Source organism: Miscanthus floridulus, unplaced genomic scaffold (assembly GCF_019320115.1).
Source record: "Miscanthus floridulus cultivar M001 unplaced genomic scaffold, ASM1932011v1 os_1183_6_7, whole genome shotgun sequence".
NCBI classification, from domain to species: domain Eukaryota; kingdom Viridiplantae; phylum Streptophyta; class Magnoliopsida; order Poales; family Poaceae; genus Miscanthus; species Miscanthus floridulus.
The window spans coordinates 1-24,290 of NW_027097582.1; the positions used below are offsets into that span (position 1 = coordinate 1).

Genomic DNA, 24,290 nt, shown 5'->3' on the forward strand with positions numbered 1-24,290 from the left:
ACCAAGAGATTCAGTCTATGAATTACCTTCTCGTTTTCATAGCCTGACTCTGCAACCCAAAGATCACCCTTCTTGTCTTTTAAGCAAACCGAGGTATGCCCAGCAAATGCACCAGTCACCCATTTCTCTAATGTCTCAAACCCGCCCCATCGTCCTCGAATCTTTGATAGGGCCAAAAAGTCGCCAGATTGTATATCCTCCTTTCTAATATTAGCAACCCAAGGTTGGGAACGTTTCTCAAATGAGGCTCCCATATGCTTCTCTAAAAAGGCTAAGTTGGAATGTTGGCCCCAGGCAGTGTTTGAAAACAAAGGCAGGACATCAATCAAAGATAGCAAAGTTCCAAGCATTCCAGATGGCATGAGAAAAACAGAAATGCCATGCTCCTTCACCTGATCACAAACTTGAAGTATTAGACTCCGAGATAAATTTGATGGGATAGCAAGCCGTTAAAACAAAAGGGAAATGACAGAAAGAAAACACACATATTCCAATTCCGCTTCTTCCTCCCATGATTTAATCTCCAAAGTGTGATCCCGAGCAGCAAAATAATAGTCCCATGTTATCCTATATGGTGTTGCAAAAACATAGAGATCCATGCATGTCCAACTATGAGCTGAAGCAGTCTGCATAAACAAAGGAAAAACAACTTCACTTATGTCAATGACCCTGATCATATATAAAACGACCAATCTAAATAAATGGTCCTGTCCATGAGTGCAGATTAAGCAAGGATTCGGGCTTGATAATGTGACGAGGTGCACCATTAACTATGTTGGTCATTGTTTATCTAACAAGCGTGTGCCAGTTTAAACTTCCGAGATGGCAGCATTCATGGTTTTCATATGACTGCAATGAAACAACAAAATGAATCTGATTCCTCAATGTTCGAGGACTGGTCATCAAATAAACTAAATTGGAAGATCATTAGAAAGTTCAGAATATTTGGGCCTAACAAGAGAAATCTGTCTAAAAAGGATACAAGAAAGAAAAATTGCAGGGTCCATTATCAATATAGCCTTAAGATGACCAAATGAAGCAAGAAGTTGCCACAAAAAGCAGAAATATTTTCTAGCCCAACCAAAAGAGAACTAATGCTTACATTACATGGTACAAGAGCTCAGCAGCTGTACTTCCCCAGTACCACTCAATCACATCCACACAACAAAAACTATATCTAGTCCCCCCAGAGCTTGCCAATTTACTATCGCCCAACACTCCCGATTTTAACATATAGTATAATGAAGCCATGTTTACGAAGGAACTTGAGCTATTTATCACGGTCCCAACTCCCAACTAAATTGTTCTCAACACAATCAACACGTATGAAGTGATTGCCCGTATCACCACCTCAAGTCAACAGTTGCCAACAGCCCAACACTAACTACGCTTATACTTCACCAGATTTCAAACAGCAGACCCAAGCAATTCCGCCCAATTCAACAAATCATGGAAGCTAACGCGACCCCTATTTCCAGAACGAGAAAACAAAGGTTAAGAGGCAGGGAGGGGGACCTTGAGGCGCAGGACGGCGCCGCCGACGTCGGTCCCGTTGCGGTCCCCGCGCGTGAGCTCGATAGCAGCCTCGTTCTCCGCGAAGCACGCACCGCTCCAGGCCGCCGGCGCCGGCGCCCCGGGCGCCACGGCGGCGACGAAGGACGGCAGTAGGTCGACGGCGCTGTGGAGCGTGTTCATGACGGGCCACGCCACCTGCCGCGGCAGGACAGGGAGCACGTCCCCCGGGCTGAAGGGCAGCTTCAACCCCAGTTCCACCGCCCCGGCGCCCCGCGGTAGCACGGCGGACATCGCGAGAAGGAGGGCGAAGAGGAGGTGCGCAGCAGGGAGGCGCCTCCGCGCCCGCGGCGGGGACGGCGCCATCGCCCTCGCCGCGTGGTGATAGGTTGCCGCCACCCGCCCGTGCGCGTTGATCTTTTTTCCCCCGCCCTCTAATAACTCGACGGGGCGGCGGGCGAGACGGCAAAGAGACTTGCGCGGTGGTGGTGGTGGTGTGCGGCCGTGCGGGGAGGGGTAGGTGCCGTGCGCGGATGGAGTCGCTGCTTGCTTGCGTGGCTTATGGGTTTGGGGGATCTAGTTGGGTTCGAGTCCGGGTCCCACTCGGGGCGGGGCCCCATGGTGCTACAGGCTACAACCTACACAGACAGGATATGGGGGCCAAGTCGCTATGAATATCTCGTGAAACGTTTCTGCGATGAGATAGGAATCACTCGCTAAGGATCGATGCGACGTTTAGCTATTTATCTAGATTTTCTTGAAATGAACTCTGCGAAACATCTATTTAGGTGATTCTCATTCCTAGTTCAAAACATACAAACGTTTCTGCGAGAATCCGAAACGTTTCTGTCATCTATTTGGGTGATTAGCAACGATTCTGGTGGCACCTGAGAACCTAAAACGTTTGTATCATCCAAACGAGGCCTTAATAAAAGTTTTGATGAAAACATTCCTACAACAGATTCTTCAACTAGTTCTTTGAAAAAATTTTATTCTTTATTCTTGACTTCTTAGTTTCTCGCTTGCCAAAGTGCCAACGAGATTAGAGATAGGAATGGTTTGACCCAGTCTTGGTCTAACATGTCCTGTCGATGTTAGTCTATATATCTATATCTATATATCTTATAATTATAAACCTTAGTAGTTATTTTATCTTGACATGCAAGCAGTCCATCCTCAACAATCCACTATCACGTATATTTAATTGTTGTCATTAATACGACATGCCATCCACTACCATCAATTTATAATAGTTTATTCCTTCGTATAGTAATTTAGTCTAATTTTATTCTAATTCATCCATAATTCTAGCATCAATGCGTGAATTCATATATAATAGTTTATTCCTTCATATAAATAATTTAGTTTAATTTTATTCTAATTCATCTGTAATACCCACAGCAATGCGCGGGGTATGCTTCTATTTTTAAAAGTCATGGTTCGAACTTTTTCACCTTTATCTCCAAGAGTTTCTAAAACACGTTATAGCAGAACCGTCCGAAATAACACATTTATGAAGGCGTTTGTCTTCCACTAGGCACTAAACACCCTAAAGTTGAGCTACATCAGGCACTTCTGTCGAGCACACCTCATGTGAGAACCCAAAAATCCATATTTTTCAATAGGATCATAAATGGGAGAATAAAGCTTACAACATTTTAGCCATTTCTTACATCACTTTCCATGCAACATCAGAGTATAATATTTATTGTTTATAACAGCGGAATATAACTATGTTATCAGAGTTTCAGGGAAAATAAAATCATTAAATAACAAGTTAAACATTAACATGATGATCCGTTATATACATCATAACAGGTTATAAGTTTTTTCATTGTAAACCATTTTATGTGGAAGTATCAAATAAACTATATGTCCGCAACGTTAAGAAAATCATCGTTGAGCCCACCAGGAGGTTCCCGCACACAAGTGTCAGCTCTAGCATTCACCTATCACCTGCAATAGGGTAGAACAAACCTTGAGTACTCAATTATACTTCGCAATACTTACCCGTCAGGAGAAAAGAAAAGACTCTAAGGATATACAAGGCCACCTGGCTTGTGGGTTTATTGCATCTGTAGGAAGTATTACTAAATATGTGTCCTTATATTCAATTTCATTAGCAGTCATCATTAGTTCATTAACTAACCATTCTATGTAAGCACTTGTGCTACTTTTAAGCAAGTGGTAAGCAATCAGAACCATTGTATCATCTTTCATATTCCAGTTCTTACTACGGTGCCAGGTCGTAGATAAGTCGTACCGTATTACACGACGATTCGCGAACCAATGTATCACAGCTGGGTACCCCCAAAACACACGCCCTGCTTGTACCCCAGGCACAAACAGGACTAACCCACCACTCTCCTATCAAGGGGTCCAGGTTCCTGTTCAAACTTGGACTCCAAACCCCCACTCCTAAGTTCTGGACTAAGTGTGGTGCTTAGACTTCCACCATCTCCGCCTCCAATCAGTCGGTCTAGAAAAGAGCCAGAACCCACGATAAGAGAGCAACGAGCCTTCCTGCCCCATAAGAAAATATGTGCTCCGGATAATAAGTTTGTGACATGACTAGAATCCAATGCAACAGACAGTCATTAATCAACACAGGCGGAACAAGTGCAATCCGAGCCTCGCTCGAATGTCTAACCAAGTCTAGATCCAAAGTATCATTCCACCTGGTCTCCAATTATCATTCATATCTATTTCATGTGGTAATAATATAATAACAACAATAATATCTTTCCTATCTCTCGCGAGTGACAGGCAATCACTCGACTTCTACCGGAGTCCTGTAGCATAGCAATCTACACGATCCTGTCATACTAATAAAACTCATAGGATAAGGGTATATATATGCAAGTGAGTTTCATTCAGCTCCTTAAACTTAATGCACAAGCATAAAATAAAGTGCAGAATAATAGGGGTTATGCACCGGGGTTTGCCTAGATAAAATATAACCAAGTTAGCTTTTCATCATGGTGGCATGATCATCAAGTCACCATCTGCTTCTGCTACTTCGGTCGACTTCATGATCCATCGTTGTTCCTATTATGATATACGTGGATGCAATGCAGAAACATAAATGATCACGGCAATCGCAACTCTAAAATACGATTACGCTGCTAAACTAATGAGCTGGCTCTAGCGACTAACGTACAAGGCTACGTATCCATGTTATCAAGTGAGGCCTGTTTCTAGAAATTTTTTTTGTTCTACAAACCCTCAATTATTTTTGACATTTGATTGATTAAATATATATTTTCGTACTAGGGCTCATTTAGTTACCTTAATAAACTAATTCCTATGTAGCTACAAAAATTACAGTGAACACTTAATATTGTTAGGAATCTATTGTAAAAATTTCAGGACCAGTACTACTACCAATTCATCACAATAATTCCTATAAATTCATATTTTGACAATATTAAGTACCTCAAATTAATTATATAACTCCTAAGAATATAATAAAACTATGTGAATAAAATATACTAGCAGATACATCATGGTTTTAGGAACCTAACAAAATTAGTTTCATATTTTTTGGTCCACTACACAAATTATATTGAATTTACAATTTTGCCCTAGAAACTAAATTAGAAAATATTTTAGAAAAAGAAAGGGGCCGGTGCCAAGTAATTCAGCCTAGCGGCCCAATGGCCCAGCGCGGAGCGCGGCCGAGCGAAGCAGGTTGGCCCAGCGAGTGGCCTACCGCGAAAGAGCCCCGCGCGCACTGGTATTTTTGCAAAAGAGCCCTCAGATTTCGAACAAATCCTCCCGCGATCAAAACACTATTTATCTCTCTCTGACATTCCCACTTAACCCCTTGGGTTTCCTCTAATCCTTGATGCATGGTCCTTGGCAGCGGCGCGCATGACGGCGCGGCACTCGACGGTTACGTCGGGCACCTACGGGGGTCTCCGGTGGCCTGGGGTGGCCGAGCATCTAAGTTACTACGGTTCGTGTCTAGGGGTGGCGGTTGGGGACTCAGAGAGGTATTGCAGCTAAGCCGACTATGGTGGCAGCTGGAGCAGCACGGTTCATGGCTGTCGGCGAGGCTGTTCCGACGAACTAGAGCGGCGACGAGGACAACGGGAGGTGTGGGAGCAACAAGAGATTACCAGGAGTCTAGCCGAGGTGATGGTTGAATCAGAGGCGGCCCGTGTAGGTCTGGCCACGTGCACCTGCGCGGTATGGCGACATTTTGAGCGTGCCGCGGATGCGTCAGCTCATCGCCGGTGAGGGTTCTGGCCAAGCTGAGGCGAGCACCAGATAGAGGAGGTCAAGGTGAGTTCGAACGGACATCAATTGAACTACTACCGATGACAAGAGACTCACCCCCAACTAGGCTAAGGCATGGCAGCGAAACTGACCGACGGCGAGCAAAACATGAAACTGCCCGGCAATAAAGCTTGGCTATGCCTTGGTGCGGGTCGGGCTGCTAGCTAGCTTCCACACCTAGCTACTGGGGCATTGAATCGAGGTGCGATATCCTGTGCAGCGCGAATTTAACTCGTGGAGTGGTGCGGTTCCGTCGGCGGCAACGACAGACGGGGCAGCGGCTTCGCGACAAGGGCAGCAACGTGATCGGACAGCGAAGGCAGGCGGCGATTTGGCGGTAGGTGGATCGAGTGGTCGAGACGGGTGCCACATCGGCTAGCGTTGTGGCGCTTGGCTGGTAGTGGCCAGCGGCCTCGCGCGCGGTAGCGCAGCAGCACGACCCGGTACGCACAGCACAGGCGCGGGCACGGCACAGCACCATAGGGCGACAGTAGCAGCACGACGGCCCGCAGCGTGGCGTACACGTGCCGGCCCGTGGCCTCACGCGGTGACGACGCAAGGAGCGCAACTAGCGACACAGGCAGCCGTTCCAGTGACGTGCATGACTTTTAAAGCGCCGACCAAAACCAAACTAGCTCGGTTGAGACCAAACCAATTCGACAGGGCTCAAGAGAGTACTAAGGGCTATCAAGAGGAGCATCAAACGCAAACTTAGATGGATTACCGAGAGAGATAGAGACACGTCAAAATAGGTTCGGCAAGCAATGCGCTTGTTCATGAACCGAGTCCAAAACAAGGCCAACAACACGTTCTATGGAAGTTTGAGCAATTTTTAAAACACCAACCCAAATTCAAACTAGCCCATGAACTACCCCATGCTAAAGTACTCACTATGGTACAACCAACAGTGCAAAAACACGAATCTAGTGTTTAAGAAATTTAATCAAAATTTAAATGCCAAAACGACATCGTCATTAGGTTTTCAGACTTGGTCATTTTAGTTCTAGAGGCTGGAATTAAATTCCAAATTCAATCCTTGGGCTATCAAAAATACTATTGAACAATATTTATTTACAGCAACAAAAGTTGCATTTCCATCTACTAAACTTACACTTCGAATTTTATTTAAGTACTATATACAAGTCGTATTGTATTTTTGTTTATAAAAATTATTTTTCATGCCAAACAATTAAAACGGCCTATCTCATTTTCTAGTTAGGATTTTCATTAGCACTTTTATGCACTAAGTAAGTTAACTTGGGATATTTAGTTGAGTCCACAAAAGTGAGTCACATAGGATCCGCTTATCATTTTATGTGCGTTTTAAATTTTTAAAACCCGAAAACTTGTTTGGCTAATCCCTATTGGGCCTCAATCTTGGTGCTAAGCAAGCTCGTAACACCAGGGGTGTTACACACACTCTCAGTCTTGATTATTTTGGTAAGATTGATAAAAACTACTCTCCAACAGCTTCTTATCTCAACTCTCAATCTTGTCACAATCGAAAAATCCATCCAATTGTACAGAAATATACGCACGTATTGATCCACCAATTTGGAGATGGAAGGGCGTAGAAAAGAAATAGAAGTAAGTACATGGTTCCCAATGCAAATATATAAGATATAAAGAAAGTATAAAAGTAGTTGGGGTGATTTGCAAATAGTCTAAAATTCCTGATGCAAAATTGCTTTGGTGCGATAATTTGGAAACGAATGGAGGAACCCAGCAAATATGCTCCCAACTCTTTTGTAGCCACTTGGAAAACTTATTAATTTACCAATTTTGGGAACTATATTGGAGTTGCTCTAATAAAGGCTATGACCTCCTTGACTCAGCCGGTAGCATAGGTCAATCTAAATATTTTTCTGCTATTATTGGCCCTGATAACATGTGTTCTTTGTCAACGTAATGTTGTTTGGCTATAATTTGAGATTTATTAACAACACCATAGTCACTAAATAAATATAAAACCCCTTTAGCTCCTAAATAATAATCAAGCTTAGCTAATTTCTTGTGTTTTTCTACAGCTATGAGCAAGAGCGACAAAAGAGGCGCCGACTCCATTTTCTTTGCACACACTCTTTTCTCCACGTAGGATGTATGCTGGTATTTATACATAAATATAGCTAGCTGAGTCAGCTTTGTTAAAGATGTCCTAGGTGCTAGACATTTTCGCAACATCAATGCTGACAAGTTATCGTGAACTTATATGAGGGCCTACAGTAGCATGGAAGGCTAACGGCTTTTTTGTAGCGCCAACCATGTAGGAGCAACATAAGGTGGTCTCAAAAGCTTGTGTGAATGGTATCTAAACATGGTTGTCTAAGTTTATTTAGATGCAAACATTTGCACATATTTGCATGCACACACACCTCTATAAGCAATCCTAAGAGGGTGAATCGGTATATCATAAGATTGACAAAAGCCACTAAGGCAATCTTGACATGGAAATGAACACTCGCCAACTAAAAACACCACCCCCGTGTCGAGTCAAAGATTAAAACCCAAATAGACAAGTTCTACCGCAAGAATACTGACCGACGAGCTAAGCTCTAATCTTTTCCAAGATATATTAGGCAAAGCCTGTAAGAATTTTACATGCATTTTTGACACGAGAAGAGTTCAGTTCGAGCTACCAAGAACAACGAGGAAGTTACACTCAAAAGTCTAGCGTGAGACTTATGTCCAGTTAGGGTCTTTAAAGAAAAATAAGAATAGAATAGAATAGAATAAAAAAGGGGCTTTTGCGTTTGTACCATTGTTTTGTATCGAAATTATGATTTTGCTCCTGTTTTTTTTGACTTTGTGAATTTACCCCTATGATTTCAAAACGAAGCACCAGTTTGTCCTTGCTCCATCATCCACCCCTAACGGTGTTAAACTTTGTACAAAAGGACATGAATGCCCATGCGATTTTGCCCCTGTTTGTTATGCCTAATTGTGATTTTACCCTGATTTACAAAAGTCGTCGGCCATTCCCAACGAACCGTGAAGCAAGGCGCCGGCGTGGCCATCCTTGCGGTGCTACGGGGAAGAGCAAGCGTACGCGAGTGCCAGTCTGGCGCTTGCGCGCGCCCGGGTCCAGCAGCTTGGCTGCGGCCGCGTGCACGAGCCGGCAGGTCGGCCCCATGGTGGCTCCTCGCCGTCGGCGCGTGCACGGGCACGGGAGGGCGACGGCTCCGGGTCGTAGGCAGCACCAGAACGACCGCCGAGTCGGCGGCGCCGTCCGAACGCGACGCCTCCACCTTCCTTTGCTTCTGCGGTCTGGGCGGCGCAGCGGTGGCGGTGGCGGTGGAGGGCCAGGACTCCAGGCCCATGAGGCGCGCGACGACGCCCGGGGCAGCCCCATCGATGGCGGGGTGCGGCGTCGTCGGCGGGGCAGCAGGAAGCGGGCACGGGAGCCTTCGTGGGGAGGAGGAGCGGAGGAAGGAGGGGAGGAGGCGGCGTGGAGACCCACTGCTAGGCGCCACCGGGAGCCACGTCCAGGCACCGGAGCCGCCCGCTCCACCCGCCCTGCAGCTATCCCAGAGGTGCCCGACTGGAGCAGCAGATGGTGCGCCCGCGCCCCTGTGGGGCAGGGGATGGAGCGGCGGCCGAGGCCCCCAGCCACGCCGCAGCGGGCACGAGCCGAGGGAGGGGGCGGGGCGGAGCCCGCCGCAGGTTACGCGGCGCCCCAGCCACTGCAGGCGCGAGCCTGGGGAGGAGCGGGGCGGAGTGAGGATGAGCTGCGCCGCCGCCGGTACTCCCCAAACCCTAACACGCAAGTCGCGCCGCCGGAGTGTGGCGGAGGGAGGAGGAGACGCGCCAAGGGGGAGCGGGAAGGAGGGAGGATGAGCCACGCCGGGGGGGAGCAGGAAGGAGGGTGGAGTAGCTGCGCCGCTGCCAGGCCGCGAAACCTTCTGCGAGCCGTGACTTCTCGTCGGGAACGGGTCGAGCAAATGGGTGAGAAAGGAGAAAGGGACTGAGGGGTATCATTGTCTTCATGTAGGTGCCTTTTCTTTTTCTTTTTTTTTTTGCCATTTAATCCAAGCATTTTAGACTGTGTTACAAAGCAGGGGTAGACGGGAGCTTCGTTTGAAAAAAACGAGGGTAAAATTACAAAGTTAAAAAAAAAGAGGGGCAAAATCACAATTGGAGTACTGGACAAGGGCAAGAACATAATTTTCTCAATAAAAAAATGACAATGCGAACCAAACACTATAAATTTTAGAATTAGACTCTATAATCCAATTATCTATCTAAATCCTACTACTTCAAGATTCTCATCATGCAAAGATAATAATCCACGATCCAAACACCAACTTATTGTTTTTACTTAGAATCAAGATTCTACATCACTATCTGTCATCATTATGAGAATGAGACATGCCTTTAACAATGTGCAAAAACTAGAAGCATAGATTTGACTGAGACTCATGACCTTTGTGTCCAGAGAGGCCGGCCCATCCATTTCGGTGTTTTTATATGAACCGTAAAAAAATATCACAAAAATTAATTTAGTTTCACGTGCAAAATACAGAAAACAAGAAAAATCCCCCGATTCAAAGGTGGGCCAAATCCATGGTGCAAAATACAGAAAACAAGAAAATTTCCCCAACTCGAAGGGGGGCCGCAACCGTGGTGCGAAGCTTAATTTGTTGCATAGACAGAAAGGGAACAATATCGAGACGGCAAGCAACTTCATCAGCCCTGAAGAAAAAGCAAGGAGCCGTCTTTCCCAACTATTGCTTGCAGGACGGATTTGTGATCCGAATGTACCTGTCGATTGAAAGCTCGCGACGCCGCAGCCTCGCAGTGGCACGCACGACCACATACAGTACACACGGCACGGCAGGACTGCAGAGCACAGACAGAACGGTACTGCACGCTATTCAGAATCCAGGACAGAATCCTGATTGTTGCTTCAGTCCTTGGTTCGCCCATCATGGTCATGGCTGGGCAGTGACAAGAGGCTGTCATCAAGGACGCCACGGCACCATGAGACCACCTGATCCACTCATGCCTCGTGGCTGGCTGCCGCAGGTGCTCTGCACCGTCGTCCTCGGCATGCTGCATCAGTAGCCATTCACTGAACCTGCATCTTAGATTCAGCAACCAGCACCGACTGACAACAACAAGGTGTCCACGCCATGTCCATCTCAATTCTCAACACCAAACAGTTAATCCACCAGTACATCTTGTCACCATTCACCAGACCAAGAAAAAGAAGAGGTTCCCAAATGCACCACCCCAACCGGCCAACCCCAGAGTTCCCTGACCGCCGCCGTGAATCACGACGGAGCCTTCTCTAACGGATTCGCTGGGCGAGACGCCCTACTACTGCTGCTGCCCCCCGGCGCCGGCGGAGCGGGGCCTCTTGGGGCCCCCCTTGTCGCCTCCGGCTGCTTTCTTGGCGGCGACGGCGCGGGCGAAGGACCCCGACATGTCGCCGTAGAGGTCCACGACGCGGGCGATGTTGGTGTTGAGCTCCCGGATGAGCGCCACGTTGCGGGTGAGGCCGTCCGCGTCGCGGGTCTCCTGGTTCTGGCTGATCTCCTGGATCAGCACGCGGTTGTGCTCCAGGATCCCCTGCACCTCGCCGAAGCTCTTCTGCAGCACCTGCGGCAGCTTCGCGCCGCCGCCCGCGCTGGTCCCTGCTCCCACGCCGCGGTTGCTGCCGGCGCCAGTCCCCGCTCCCGCCCCAGCCACGAACGGCTCCCTGCTTCCGCTGCCGCTGCCGCTGCCGGAGCCGCCGTCCTCCTCCATCGATCCCGTCTCCGAGCTGCCCGCGATGCTGCTCCCGATGCTGTGCCCTGCGCAATCAACAACCACGGATTTCAGGAAAAGGTTCCAAAATCTTTCCTCCATCCATCCAGGGGAAAAAAAAAAAGAAAGAAAAGACAGCGAGGCTCGGAAAAAAATATCCCGCGGCGGCCATGGTTCAGAGAAAAGATTCGGGGGCAGGGGACGACGGTAGGGGAGCACGGAATGTACCTCGGAGGCGTCGAAGATCTGCCGCGGTGATCACTGTCGTACGGGAGGATCAGGGCCACAGAGGGGGAACTTTATAGGCGAAGCGGTGGGAGGGAGAGAGGGAGGATTCGCCGATTCGGTCGAGAACGGCACCGGGTCGGGGCAGCGTCGAGGGAACGGGGGACGCCGTGTCGACGAGATCCCTCCTCTGTTCTCTCGGCGTTGGGGTTCTTTCCCGAAAAGCGCAGGATTTTTGGGGGAAAGCGCCGGGATCGCTCACGCCTGTCCGTCGGGGCGCCCCCTGTCTCGGCTCCGCGGATGATCTGGCCATCCATGTGGATCCTGCCATGTGCCGTCCGCGGAGATTTTTTTTTCCGTGTGCCGGCTCTTCACCATGCCGTGCACGCCCCGGTCTCGGGCTCTCGGCTTTTGCTTCTAGTGCCGTTGCTGCTGCTAGTGGCTCGTGATTCAGGCCATGGTGGTGGTGCCGTTGGCGTGCACGAGGACATCTTCAGTGTCACGTTTTGGGTTAAGACTCCGGATACCCACGGTAGATTATATGGGCTGCGTTTATAGGGGCGGTCCAGCTCACAAGACGAAGACCTACGGTGCACGACATTGCTCGGCGTGAACCGCAAGACATCAAGGGTGATATCCTGAAAATACTACGAGATCTGTTAGGATACGTTCGATCCCATGATTTATATAATCTGTTATTACTTTCCGATTATCTTTTAGATCTAACCGATTTGTAACCCTGCTCCCAGACTATGTAAAGGCGGGCAGAGACTCTTTCAAAACACACGCAACATCATATCATAGCCAATACAATCCAACAGACCACAGGAGCAGGGTATTACGTCGCGCTGACGGCCCGAACCTGTCTAACTCTTGTGTCTCTGTTGCCTTCTTGTTCCCGATTACATGTATCTCTGCCGATCAATCTACCTTCGTGGGATACCCCTCAGAGGACTGCCGATGATATTCTATCAACAGTTGGTGCGCCAGATAGGGGTGTGTGTGCTGTTTTCATGACGAACAAGATGGTACCTTTTGTAGGCTCCTCGCCTTCCCACAGCCCGGTCAGATCTTTACGGTCGGATCGATCTCCAGGGTCATCAATCCTTACGGAGATAGAGAGATCATCGATCTGGTGCAGATCGATCCTGCGTCGGCCACACCAGCCCCTGCAACAGCAGATCCGATCTCGGAACCACCTCCGAGGTCGCCTTCACCAACAACTCGTCGCCTGCTCCCCCGCTACCCGAGGAAGCGGGTCAACAACAACTATCTGATCGCATCCATCGATCAGATTGGCCAGAAGCTCGCCGATTGCCTCTCCATCGCGGAATCGGCTCTGACCACTCTGGTTCAGCGTCGACCACCCTCCGAATCTGATCCATCGGAGGTCGATCAGAAAACTTCAGGGGTTACGGCCCTACCCTTTGGGCTCACCAGCATCGCCGCCTCCTACAAAGATGTCCTAAGGGGCAAATTCACCGACCAGGTGGGAGACATCTATCCTCTCGCCGACCAGCTCTCGCCGACTATCAACATGCTACAAATCGGCCGACATCTCAAAACATCCCTCCACACCATCCTGGAGGAAAATCTAGACTCTGAGTCCCAGGGCTCTACGGAGACTGTCGCCGAAACCACGGCCGTCCAACCTCCTTTCCCACCCTTCCAAGGGGGCGGGATTTTTAATGTCAGCGTCGACATCCCTCCACGGGATGGAGAAACCGAGGAGGACCACGCAGCTCGCGTCAACAAAAACGCCAACCATGCGCAGCGCCGAGCAAATGAGGCTGCCATTGTGCTAGCCGAGGCTGCTCACAACAAACAGCTCGACTCACAAGGGAGGCCACGCTCACTCCAACGCAACCTCGATGACAAATTCGTCCGTATCGAAGGCCATGATGTCTACAAGACTCCAAACGCCAACTTGGCCGTGGCTGCTAATGAGCTTGCTCGGCTCGCGCAAACACCAAAGGTCGCCAAGGTCGCCACGATGCTTAAAGCTGCGCACTGCCAGGTCAACGAGATCTGTCAGGATCAGAGACCCTCCTACTCAACAAGCCCCAGCAGAAGCCATTTTGTCGATCAACAGCGTGATGAAGGACAACCCCTCCAGGGGGGAGCTAGGGGGAACCCCATCGACTACCCTCGCCAACACGACCAAGAGGTCGAACAAGATGTCCGAGCGCACATCAACAACCTTAGGGATGCGCGGCGTCATATCAACGGGCGCCGTTTCTCTCGCCATGAAGAAGAAGTACGCCGGCGTCAAGAGTACGAGCAAGAATTCGGCAATTCGGATGCTACCCTCCAGCCACTTAGCACCGACAATGCTACAGATCATGGCAGTGACAATCCTGAAGGGCCCTGAGCATTGACGAGGGCACTCCGAACACTCCAGTGGCCCTGTGGTTTCAAAATCACCGGGGTCGAGCCCTATGAGGGGCGGATGAACCCCACGCAGTGGCTACAAGCTTATGCCCCCACCGTGCGCGTCGTTGGGGGAGATACCAGTGTCATGGTAAACTATCTTCCCGTCATGCTCACGCCAACTGTGATGAACTGGCTCACCAGCCTCGCCCCGAACTCCATCGGATCTTGGGAACAACTCAAGAAGGTCTTCACCGACAACTACATGGCTACATGTACTCGGTCGGGCACCAAGCATGATCTGAACCGCATCTATCAGAAACTGTCTGAGCTCCTCCATAGCTACATCAGGCAATTTTCTGAGATGAGGAATTCTATTCCCAACATTACGAAAGCAGAAGTCATCACTGCCTTTGTTCGAGGACTCCATCACCGCGACCTTCGCTCCAAATTCAACCATAAGCCACCAAAGGGGATTGGCGAGATGATCACGACCACCGATCAGTACGTCGACGCTGAAGAGGCCAAAGTCCGCTTCAACGAGGACGCGGACACTCACCGCTCAACTCACCACAACGATGAGCGCCTCGATGAACGACGCCACAGCAACTGCCGCTACGACGACCGCAGTCACCATCGAGATAGTGGTCGTGATCGGCCAGAGGGGTCCAAAGCTGGTCAATATCGCCGCCACCGACCAGACCACATCATCGTCGCTGTTGACGAAACTCGTGCCAAGTGCAACTACGACGAGTAGTACAAGAAAATCCTCGAAGGCCTGTGCCCTCTCCACAAGAACAGCAAGCACAAGATAAAGGGCTGCCTTGGCTTGGCTAAGGAGTTCCAGGCCAAGAAGAACGGCGACGACAACGACGACGAAGCCAGAGGTCGCCGACCACCTAGGGACAACAACAATGCCTTCCAGGATCATGACAAGTGATTGCCACCATCTTCGGGGGCCTTGCCTCCACCGAAAGCAGAAGAGATTGAAAGCTCACCACCCACCAAGTGCTCACCGTCAACACTGAAGACGCCATCGCCAACCCCAGCTATCGCTCCTGGTCCGAGGTCTCCATCACCTTCAGCAGGGCTGGCTAGTGGGCGGACATCCCTTACACAGGGCATTTCCCTATTGTTCTTGATGCAACCATCAATAAAGTGCACTTCAGGAAAGTACTCGTTGATGGTGGAAGTGCTCTGAACCTCCTCTTTGCCGGATCCCTAAAGGAGCTAGACCTTGGAATATAAGACCTCACTCCCTCCGACTCCTCCTTCTGGGGTGTGGTACCTAGCAGGGCATCCAAACCACTTGGAGAGATCACCCTCCCGATATAATTCAGCATGGCCAGCAACTTCCGTGTCGAGCACATCAACTTCTACGCCGCCGACTTCAACACCGTCTACCACGCCATACTTGGTCGACCAGCTCTGGCCAAGTTCATGGCCATACGCATTACGCCTGGTGTTGAAGATGCCTTCGCCTGCAGGAGTGCTGGCCCTATGGGTCAACCTCTCTATTGCCTATGCCTATGAAACAGAGAGTCTCGTCCTCGCTGAAGCCACCGACCTCTCCATCTAGATGGCTAGCATGGTTACCGACGCCAAGACGGTGCCCGCCGATGACTTGGAGATCCCAGCGCTGGAGCCTCCTCGCACCTCTACCAAGTCCAAGGAAACAAAGGAGGTCAGCCTCGGCCTCGACGACCCCTCCAAGACCATCAAGATTGGGGCTCACCTTGACCCCAAATAGGAAAGCGCACTCATCTCCTTCCTACGTGCCAACACCGAGTGTTTGCTTGGAAACCTATAGACATGTCGAGGGTACCACGGGAGAAGATCAAGCACTCCTTGAATGTCTCGTTGACCGCCAAACCGATCAAGCAGAAACTCTGATGATTCGTGCTAGACAAGAAGGAGGCTATTAGGGTAGAAATAAAATGGCTCCTAGCTACCGGATTTATTAAAGAAGTGTATCATCCTGAGTGGTTAGCAAACTCTGTTCTTATTCAAAAAAAGAATAAAGTATGGAGAATATGCGTTGATTACATTGATCTCAACAAGCACTGCCCTAAAGACCGCTTTGGTCTGCCTCGGATAGACAAGGTTGTAGACTCCACTGCTGGCTGTGAACTCCTCTCCTTCCTCGACTATTACTTCGGCTATCACCAGATATCCCTCAAAGAGGATGACTAGATCAAAACGTCGTTCATCATGCCGTTCGGTGCGTATTGCTATACCACCATGTCCTTCAGACTCAAGAATGTCGGGGTGACCTACCAAAGGGCCATCTAGATGTGCCTTGATCAATAGATAGGCTGCAATATTGAAGCTTACATCGATGATGTGGTCGTCAAATCCAAAACCGCCAACAACCTTATCACCGACCTCGAAGAAACGTTCGCCAACCTAAAAAGATACAGATGGAAGTTGAACCCTTCAAAGTGCATCTTTGGAGTTCCATCCGACAAACTCCTAGGCTATGTTGTCAGCGCCTGTGGTATCGAACCCAACCTCGACAAGGTCTCTGCCATTACCAATATGAAACGGCCAACCTACGTAAAGGACATACAAAAGCTCACAGGGTGCATGGCTGCTCTCAGCCGCTTTATATCATGCCTCAATGAAAAGGGACTACCATTCTTCAAACTGCTCAAGGCCTCCGAGCGCTTCTCCTGGTCAGAGGAAGCTGATACGGCTTTCAAGAAGCTCAAGTAATTTCTAACAAAGCCTTCGATCATGATGGCGCCTTAGCCAGACAAAACCCTATTGATCTACATCACCGCCACATCTCGCATCGTTAGCACAGCTATCGTTGTCGAGCACGAGGAAGCCGGACATGCCTATAAGGTACAACATCTAGTCTACTTCATCAGCGAGGTTCTTAATGAGTCCAAAACTCGTTACCCTCAGGTTCAAAAGCTATTATACGCCATTCTGGTCACGTCGCACAAGCTCCGTCATTACTTCGAGTACTACAAGATCACCATGGTCACCGAGTTTCCTCTTGGGGACATCCTCCACAATAAAGAAGCCAATGGCCGCATCATCAAGTGGGCTATCGAGCTCGACACTTACTCCATAGAAGTCAAAAGCACGCCTACCATTAAGTTGTAGGCGCTCGCTGACTTCATCACTGAGTGGACCGAGATCCAAGAGCCCATCCCCGCTGCTTGCCCCAAGCACTGGGTGATTGTACTTTGATGGTGCCCTCAACATCAATGATGCTGGTGCTGGCATTTTATTCATTACTCCAACTAAGGACAAGCTCTGATACGTCCTCCGAATTCATTTCCCAGCCTCCAATAATGCTACAGAATACAAAGCATGTCTCCACGGACTCCGTATAGCCATCGAGCTCGGTGTCAAATGCCTCATGGTATACAGAGACTCCACGCTGGTTATCAACTAGGTCAACAAAGACTGGTCCTATTCCAGTGAGAAGATGGACGCATACTGTACCGAGATTAGGAAACTTGAAGGGAAGTTCTACGGTATCGAGTACCACCACGTGGTATGAGATCAAAACCATCTCACCGACCACCTATCTAAGATAGACTCTTCTCACGTCGTGATTCTACCTAGGGTCTTCATTCAAGACCTCTTTACGTCGTCTATTAAGGAAGAGAAGGAAGTTCAAGAAATCCCTCCCACCGAGCAGCTGGTACTTGTAGTACCTTCGCTGGCTGTAGATTGGAGGGAACAGTTCATCAAGTACCTCACCAGCACCGACGTACCCACCGATAAGACCGAAACTGAACGCCTCATTCGCCATAGCAAGCATTACGTGCTGGTGGACGGGAACTTGATGACGAAAAGTGCCAAGGAAGGGATACTGCAAAAATGTATCACCCAAGAAGAGGGAGTGAAACTACTTCTTGAAATTCACTTTAGTTCCTATGGCAATCACGCAGCCTCGAGAAACCTGGTCAGCAAACCTTTTTGAGCTAGTTTTTATTGGCCCACGGCCATCGTCGATGAAGAAGACCTCGTTCGACGTTGCGAAGGATGTGAATTTCACCAAGCAGATACATGTGCCAGCGCAGGAATTGCAGACCATCCCAGCTTCTTGGCCTTTCGCATGCTAGGGACTAGACATGATTGGGCCTTTCAAGCCTGTGCCAGGTAGTTTTTGGTACGTATACGTCACCATTAACAAGTTCTCCAAGTGGATCAAATACAAGCCGCTTGTTTCGGCCACTTCAATGAAGGCAGTTGAACTCTTCGAAGATATCATCCATAGATTCGGTCTCCCAAATAGCATTATCACCGACCTCAGAACTACATTCACTGGGCACCATTTTTGGGACTTCTATGAAGACCGATGCATCTCCATCAAATATGTCTATGTTGCCCATCCTAGAGCCAATGGCCAGGTCAAACGGGTGAACGGCATGATCCTCGATGCTCTCAAAAAGAGGCTATACTAGAAAGAGGAAAAGCATCTGGGCACTCAAGCTAGTCACAACACCGGTGTGTCTCCATATTTTTTTGGTCTATGGCTCAGAGGCCGTACTTCTAGTGGACATTACCTTCTAAGCACCTAGGGTGGAACATTATAATGAAGAGCAAGCCACAACTATTCGAACAAAGGACATCAACAGAGCTGAAGAAGAATGCCTGATCACCAGCATCCGCATAGCCAAATACCTAGAAGGCTTGCGAAGATACTACAATTGCAATATCAAAGGTCGTTCATTTGCGGTCGGTGACCTTGTTCTCCATCGAAAGCAGAAACCCGACAGGATGCATAAGCTTTCCTCCCCCTAGGAAGGGCCTTACATGGTCAAAGAGGTTACCTGACCAGGGTCTTACTGGCTATCTGACATGGAAGGAGTCGATATCCCCAATTCGTGGCACATCGAGCACATTATACGTTTCTATCCTTGAAATGCTCTAGATATGTACTCTCCACTCCATAATGAATGAAGTTTTTGTCGCCATAATTTGTCTCCACTATTTCTCCACTCCGATTTAATCTCCATTTGCAGTCGCTAGCTCTAAGCTACTCCTTAACGAACTCTGATAATTATACATGATCTCCATAAATGCTCCACCATGTTTCTCCATACTAAAATATCTCTAAGATATTTCACCAACCATCGAGCAGCACACATTCTGCTCTATGTTCTTTGGAGAAACCCCAGTCTCCAATCTCTCCCTACATGTGCTATGGGCTCCATGCTCTGCGTTATGGGTGGTCGGCTGTGGTTTCTTGGTCACGTCTATTCCTCCTATATGTGCACGGGCTTCATGCTCGATGTTATGGAATACGAGCTAGCCAAGGCCAAGAGCCCAGTAACGAACTAACTGCTCCGACGCTACTTATACCATGTATAAACACATTAGGGTTAACAACAAGTTTCTTTTTCACCAAAAGTGTTAGCAAGACATATAAACATGCACATGTCTGCATACAACATTTATACAAATACATAAATGTTTGTTTATGCCCTCGTGCATCTAACTCTCCTCTCTAGATGTTCTATATAGGTTCCTCCCCACTCAGGTCATTACGCTTGGCCCTCACCGTCCACCTCGCCGAATAGATCGACATCGCCAGTCAGCCTCTTTGCCGCGTCCTCCACATCATCCTTCAACTGCTCCTGCTTCATCGCACCCATCCCCCTGGCGAATCCAGCCCCTATCTCTCAAAGATTGATAGTAGGGTAGTGGGACTAGACCACCGCTAGGGCATGTGTCATGATGGAGATAGTGGCATCGCTGTTGAAGCTCTTGAAGTTCTCCCATGCCACCTTACACCTGTCAATGATGGTGTCCAGACATGGTGGCCTATCATTGGGCTGAGGAGCTGCATCCATGTCGATGCAGTCAAGCACTGGCCTAACTCTAGCCTCCATGGTGTCAAGCTTTCTCCTCTAGGTTTGTGCCTCTAGCTCTAGCACGTCGAACTATGCCTTGGCCCTTCGACGGTATTCTACAGGCACCAAAAGGATCCGTCAAACGAAGAAATCACTTTAGCACAACTCCAACCATGAACTACTCACCTTTTAGCTCCTCAACTAGTTTCTTCGCTCGCCTAGATGCCTTCTCCTTCTCCACTCGGAGTTGACTGATGACTTGACGCAACTAGCTGAGCTCTGCATCTTGCTCTACATACATGATGATCATCAACAACATTAAAACTGTTCGGTAATGCAGAACAAATTCACCGATCCGTAGTACCTTCTTCTACTCGAAGATGCTTCTTAGCTGCTTAGAGTTGCGCTCTAGCTACTCGGAGGTGCGCCTCATCTGCTCAAAGATGGTCTTCACCTGCTCAGATAAGGCATCCTTTTGGTACTCTAGGCCCCTCACGTTTGATTCAGCAAGATTTCTTTTGGGCTAGGCCCTCTAGATGTTTTCTCCATTAGCTTCATTACCTCCTTCAGCTTCGTGTTCTCCTCGATGAGGGGCTCTATCCTCTTGATTAGCTGCTGCCATTGTTTGGTAGTTCGCGCTATGCCTGACAAAGCACCAAGATTATAAAGAACCCTATTCTCCAACGCTAAAGATGGACATCACTGATGCAATACTAACCTTGATCTGCTTCATGGCTATGGAAAGGGTGGACCGTAGCCTTCTCACCTCCCTGGTGGTGTCCTCCTCTTCCACGACCACCACTTCATCCCCCCGCTTGCAGAGGATCTAGATGGCTTGAGGTCGTGATTCTTCATGCTCAATCTCCTTGACCTAGTCCTCTTCCTCCGCAGCCGGTGGTGCTCCCTAGGGGCTTGGTGGCCACCCAGAGTGTCCGACCACACCCTGCGATGTCTCAGGGTGAGCCGCTTGCTCCTCTAGCACTACCGGCCTCTCCGCCCCAGACTCTGACACGACGTCGATAGCTCCAGCCTCCACCTCCGAAGACCCAGCGGCTCTCGCCGTTGTTCCTAGAGTCATCGCTGACTCGCTCGCTGTCATCGCCAACCACTCTCCGCCTTCAACTCCACCAACAGCAGTGGTTGACTCCTTCGCAAACCACCGAGCACCCGAGGACTCTAGGACAGAGTCTGCCGGCATGGTTGCCATGCCGGGAACAACCCTCAGCTGCTTGTTAGTTTGGCCAGAAGGATTTAGATCCTCCGCGCACCCCAATCTACATTAGATCAGCTCATCAATCAAAGCAACTATAAAAATTGGGCAGCAAACAACTCCAAGGCAAATATACTTACACGTCAGCTTCCCAGTAGATGGTTCTGAACCGATGCTGCCTCCTTGAGCACCCAAGCACTGCTCTAGGGTCAACCCATGTGTCCTAGGCTAAAGGAACGACCCCTGCCATCGGTGTCTTCTCCACCTACTGCTCGGGAACTCCCACCCCTCCCTTCAACTGCACCTCTACGTGCATGTTGTGCGGTGGCGCCTCAGTGCTCGGAGGAGGAGCTACTGGAGCCCTGTCATTGTTCGACCACTTGGACATTGCCGCACTCTGTGTCCGAGTGGTCTGATCGTTGCCAAGTGAGATGCCGCCCGGCTTGCAGGGATCTACACCCATCGTTTTCCTCTTCTTTCAGGCCAGCTCATCTCTCGCCGCCCTTTTCCCTGGGACTTTCTCCAATATCAGGGGGGACTCTCCTTCAGACCAGCACCTTCGTCTTCGCATTTGGACAAAGCACTAACGACACCTTCCTATGATTGAGTGGTCGGTCTAGTGTCTACTGCCTTTGGCCAATCGCTTCTCGACACGACCGAGAAGTATGCCGCTGATTCCTACAAATGGATCTTTCCACAAGCAAATCAGTCCACCGCTCAGCATGACATAGGATAAAAAATGCTAGGACCAACAATTGAGATTCTTACCTACGGAGGTGGGTTCATGTAGTTGAAGGTCTTCGGCTGCCCTGGCACGCTGTACGACACGTTTGGAGCGAATAGCTCAGCGGCCTAGTGTAGCATGGCCCCCTTTGTTAGCCTCTCTGTCCTCTCCTGGGTGCCATCGGTGTCCCCCTTGATGTCAAAGCCCGCATGGGCCCTCTCCTTGTAGGGCCGGACGCGTCGCATTATGAAATTCACCGCCACCACCACTCCATTCATCTTCATGCCCTTTATTAACTCCTAGAGCTCCTTCACCTGCTCCATATTGGCACTGGTCGGTTTCTCGAACCAGCTCCTCTGGTTCTCTAGAACCTAGTCGACGTCGCATCTGATGGCAGGATGGCTTTGCTTCATGTAGAACCACTTAGCATTCCACCCCTTTAGCGTGGTATTTAGCGGCATAGTAATGTACTCGCCTGCCATCCCATTGTGGAGCTATAGATACACACCGCCGACCACTCTGGAACTACCCCCGCCCTTCTTCTTTAGCCAGAACAGGTGTCGAAAGAGGTTGAAGTGGGGCAGAATGCCAAGATACGCCTCACAGAAGTGGATAAATACAACAATATGCAAGATAGTATTCAGATGCAGATTGCATAGGCTTACTCCCCAATACTCCAATAGATCATGCAAGAAAGGATGAACAAAAAGTCCTAATCTACGCCAAAAATAATCTTTGAAAACTACGACTTCGTCAGTATGCGGCATCGGGTAGGGCTCACCGTTGGCCAGACACCATATGGCGGTGACACGGTCAGAAAGAACGCCCGCCTCCACCATCCCATTGAGCTCCATCTCCCCCATGAGCGATGGCACCCATTCTTTGTCATGGCTCGCCCTGGTGGCCACCTTCTTCATGTTGCCACTTCCTCTCTTCGGTGCTATTCCTGAGATTTGGATTGGGACTGGAGGCGGATGCGCATGTGAATGCGAGTGGGGGAGCGCGAGGCTGAGGAGGAAGACGAAGTGGCAAAGTGGCGAAGGTGGGAGCATGGAGTGCGGCGGTACAGTTATAAAGAAACCATACCCACTTTTCGCATTCAAGGGTTTTTGGGAAACCGCACCATGATTTATGCCTTTCTGAATTCCCCGAAGCGGCGTGGTGGGCCGTTATCTGGGCTTCTGCGCAATTGTGGCCCATATCGCCTATTCTCCGACGCAACTTGGTACTGCACACTGAATATTCACCGACTTCTCCGCAATACCATCAAGGCTCAGTAATTTCTACTGTACATCCATTACTCTGGCTTTTTCTCCATGATTTGATTTATTCAAGATTTCCGCTTGTGGCTCGGGGACTACGTCATCATTATGACTTGGTTTCTCACCACACTAGGGACTTTCTTCTAGTTACTATTGTTTCTGACCCTGGCACCACATGACCACGTCACCTACTGTCAGGCTCAGAGACTAAGTGGGCACACTTCGCCTCGTGGTGAATGTGGTTTCTCATTTTAGGGCTCCGCTCGAGGACTAGTTGCCTGCTCAGCTGGTCTTCTGCTTTTCTTCTACTTTGGACCCTGGCACCACATGACTGTGTCACCTACTATCAGGCTCAGGGACTAAGTGGGCACACTTTATCTTATGGTGAGTGTGTTTGCTTTAATCTGGAAGACTATCTCCCTTTCTCATAGTTAGACTCTAAGTGGGCACACTTGGTCCACTACAAGGAAATTTTCAATTTTGAACTTGAGTTCCTTACATCCTTCTAGTAAGTCTCACTTGGGAAAGCTCATGTTCGGCCGGATAGTTAAGCTGGTCGGCTATGGTCCACAACTACTCGGTGACTCATTATGGTGGTCGGACCATGAGTCTGACTGCTCGGCTTTGTTTACACCTACTCGGACAAGCTTAAGACAGAATTGCATAGTGGATACAAGGCGCTCGGGGACTAGCTATGGGGGGTATGACCCCAGATACCCATGGTAGACTACATGGGCTATGCTCCTAGGGGTGGTCCAGCCCACAAGACGAAGACCTACGGTGCACAGCACTGCTCGGCCTGCACCACAAGACATCAAGGGCGATATCCTAAAGATACTACGAGATCTGTTAGGATATGTTCGATCCCATAATTCATGTAATCTGTTATTACTTTTTTGTTATCTCCTAGATCTAACCGACTTGTAACCCTACCCCCCAAACTATATAAGGCGGGCAGGGACCCCCTCAAAACACACGCAACATCATATCATAGCCAATACAATCCAATAGACCATAGGAGTAGGGTATTACATCACACTGACGGCCCAAACCTGTCTAACTCTTGTGTCTCTGTTGCCTTCTTGTTCTTGATTACACGCATCACTGTCGATCAATCTACCTTCGTGGGATACCCCTTGGAG

The 24,290-nt window shown here is 49.2% G+C and overlaps 2 protein-coding genes across 2 annotated transcripts; both read right to left on the bottom strand.

Moving 5' to 3' along the window:
- Nucleotides 1-26: 26 nt before the first annotated feature.
- On the bottom strand, nt 27-2,049 carry LOC136533785 (uncharacterized; the record flags this gene model as incomplete). The annotated part of the gene is made up of 3 exons (XM_066526321.1): nt 1,516-2,049; nt 486-626; nt 27-392 (listed from the first exon to the last, which is right to left on the bottom strand). Coding segments are annotated over exons 1-3 (870 nt in total), but the record flags the coding sequence as incomplete, so codon positions are not given.
- Nucleotides 2,050-10,914: 8,865 nt separating this feature from the next.
- Nucleotides 10,915-12,560, bottom strand: LOC136533786 (protein ELF4-LIKE 3-like). Its single transcript, XM_066526322.1, has 2 exons — nt 11,767-12,560; nt 10,915-11,585 (listed from the first exon to the last, which is right to left on the bottom strand). Exon 2 carries the CDS (start codon nt 11,536-11,538, stop codon nt 11,110-11,112), a length of 429 nt encoding a protein of 142 aa, XP_066382419.1. The 5' UTR covers nt 11,539-11,585; nt 11,767-12,560; the 3' UTR covers nt 10,915-11,109.
- Between the last annotated feature and the right edge of the window lie 11,730 nt (nt 12,561-24,290).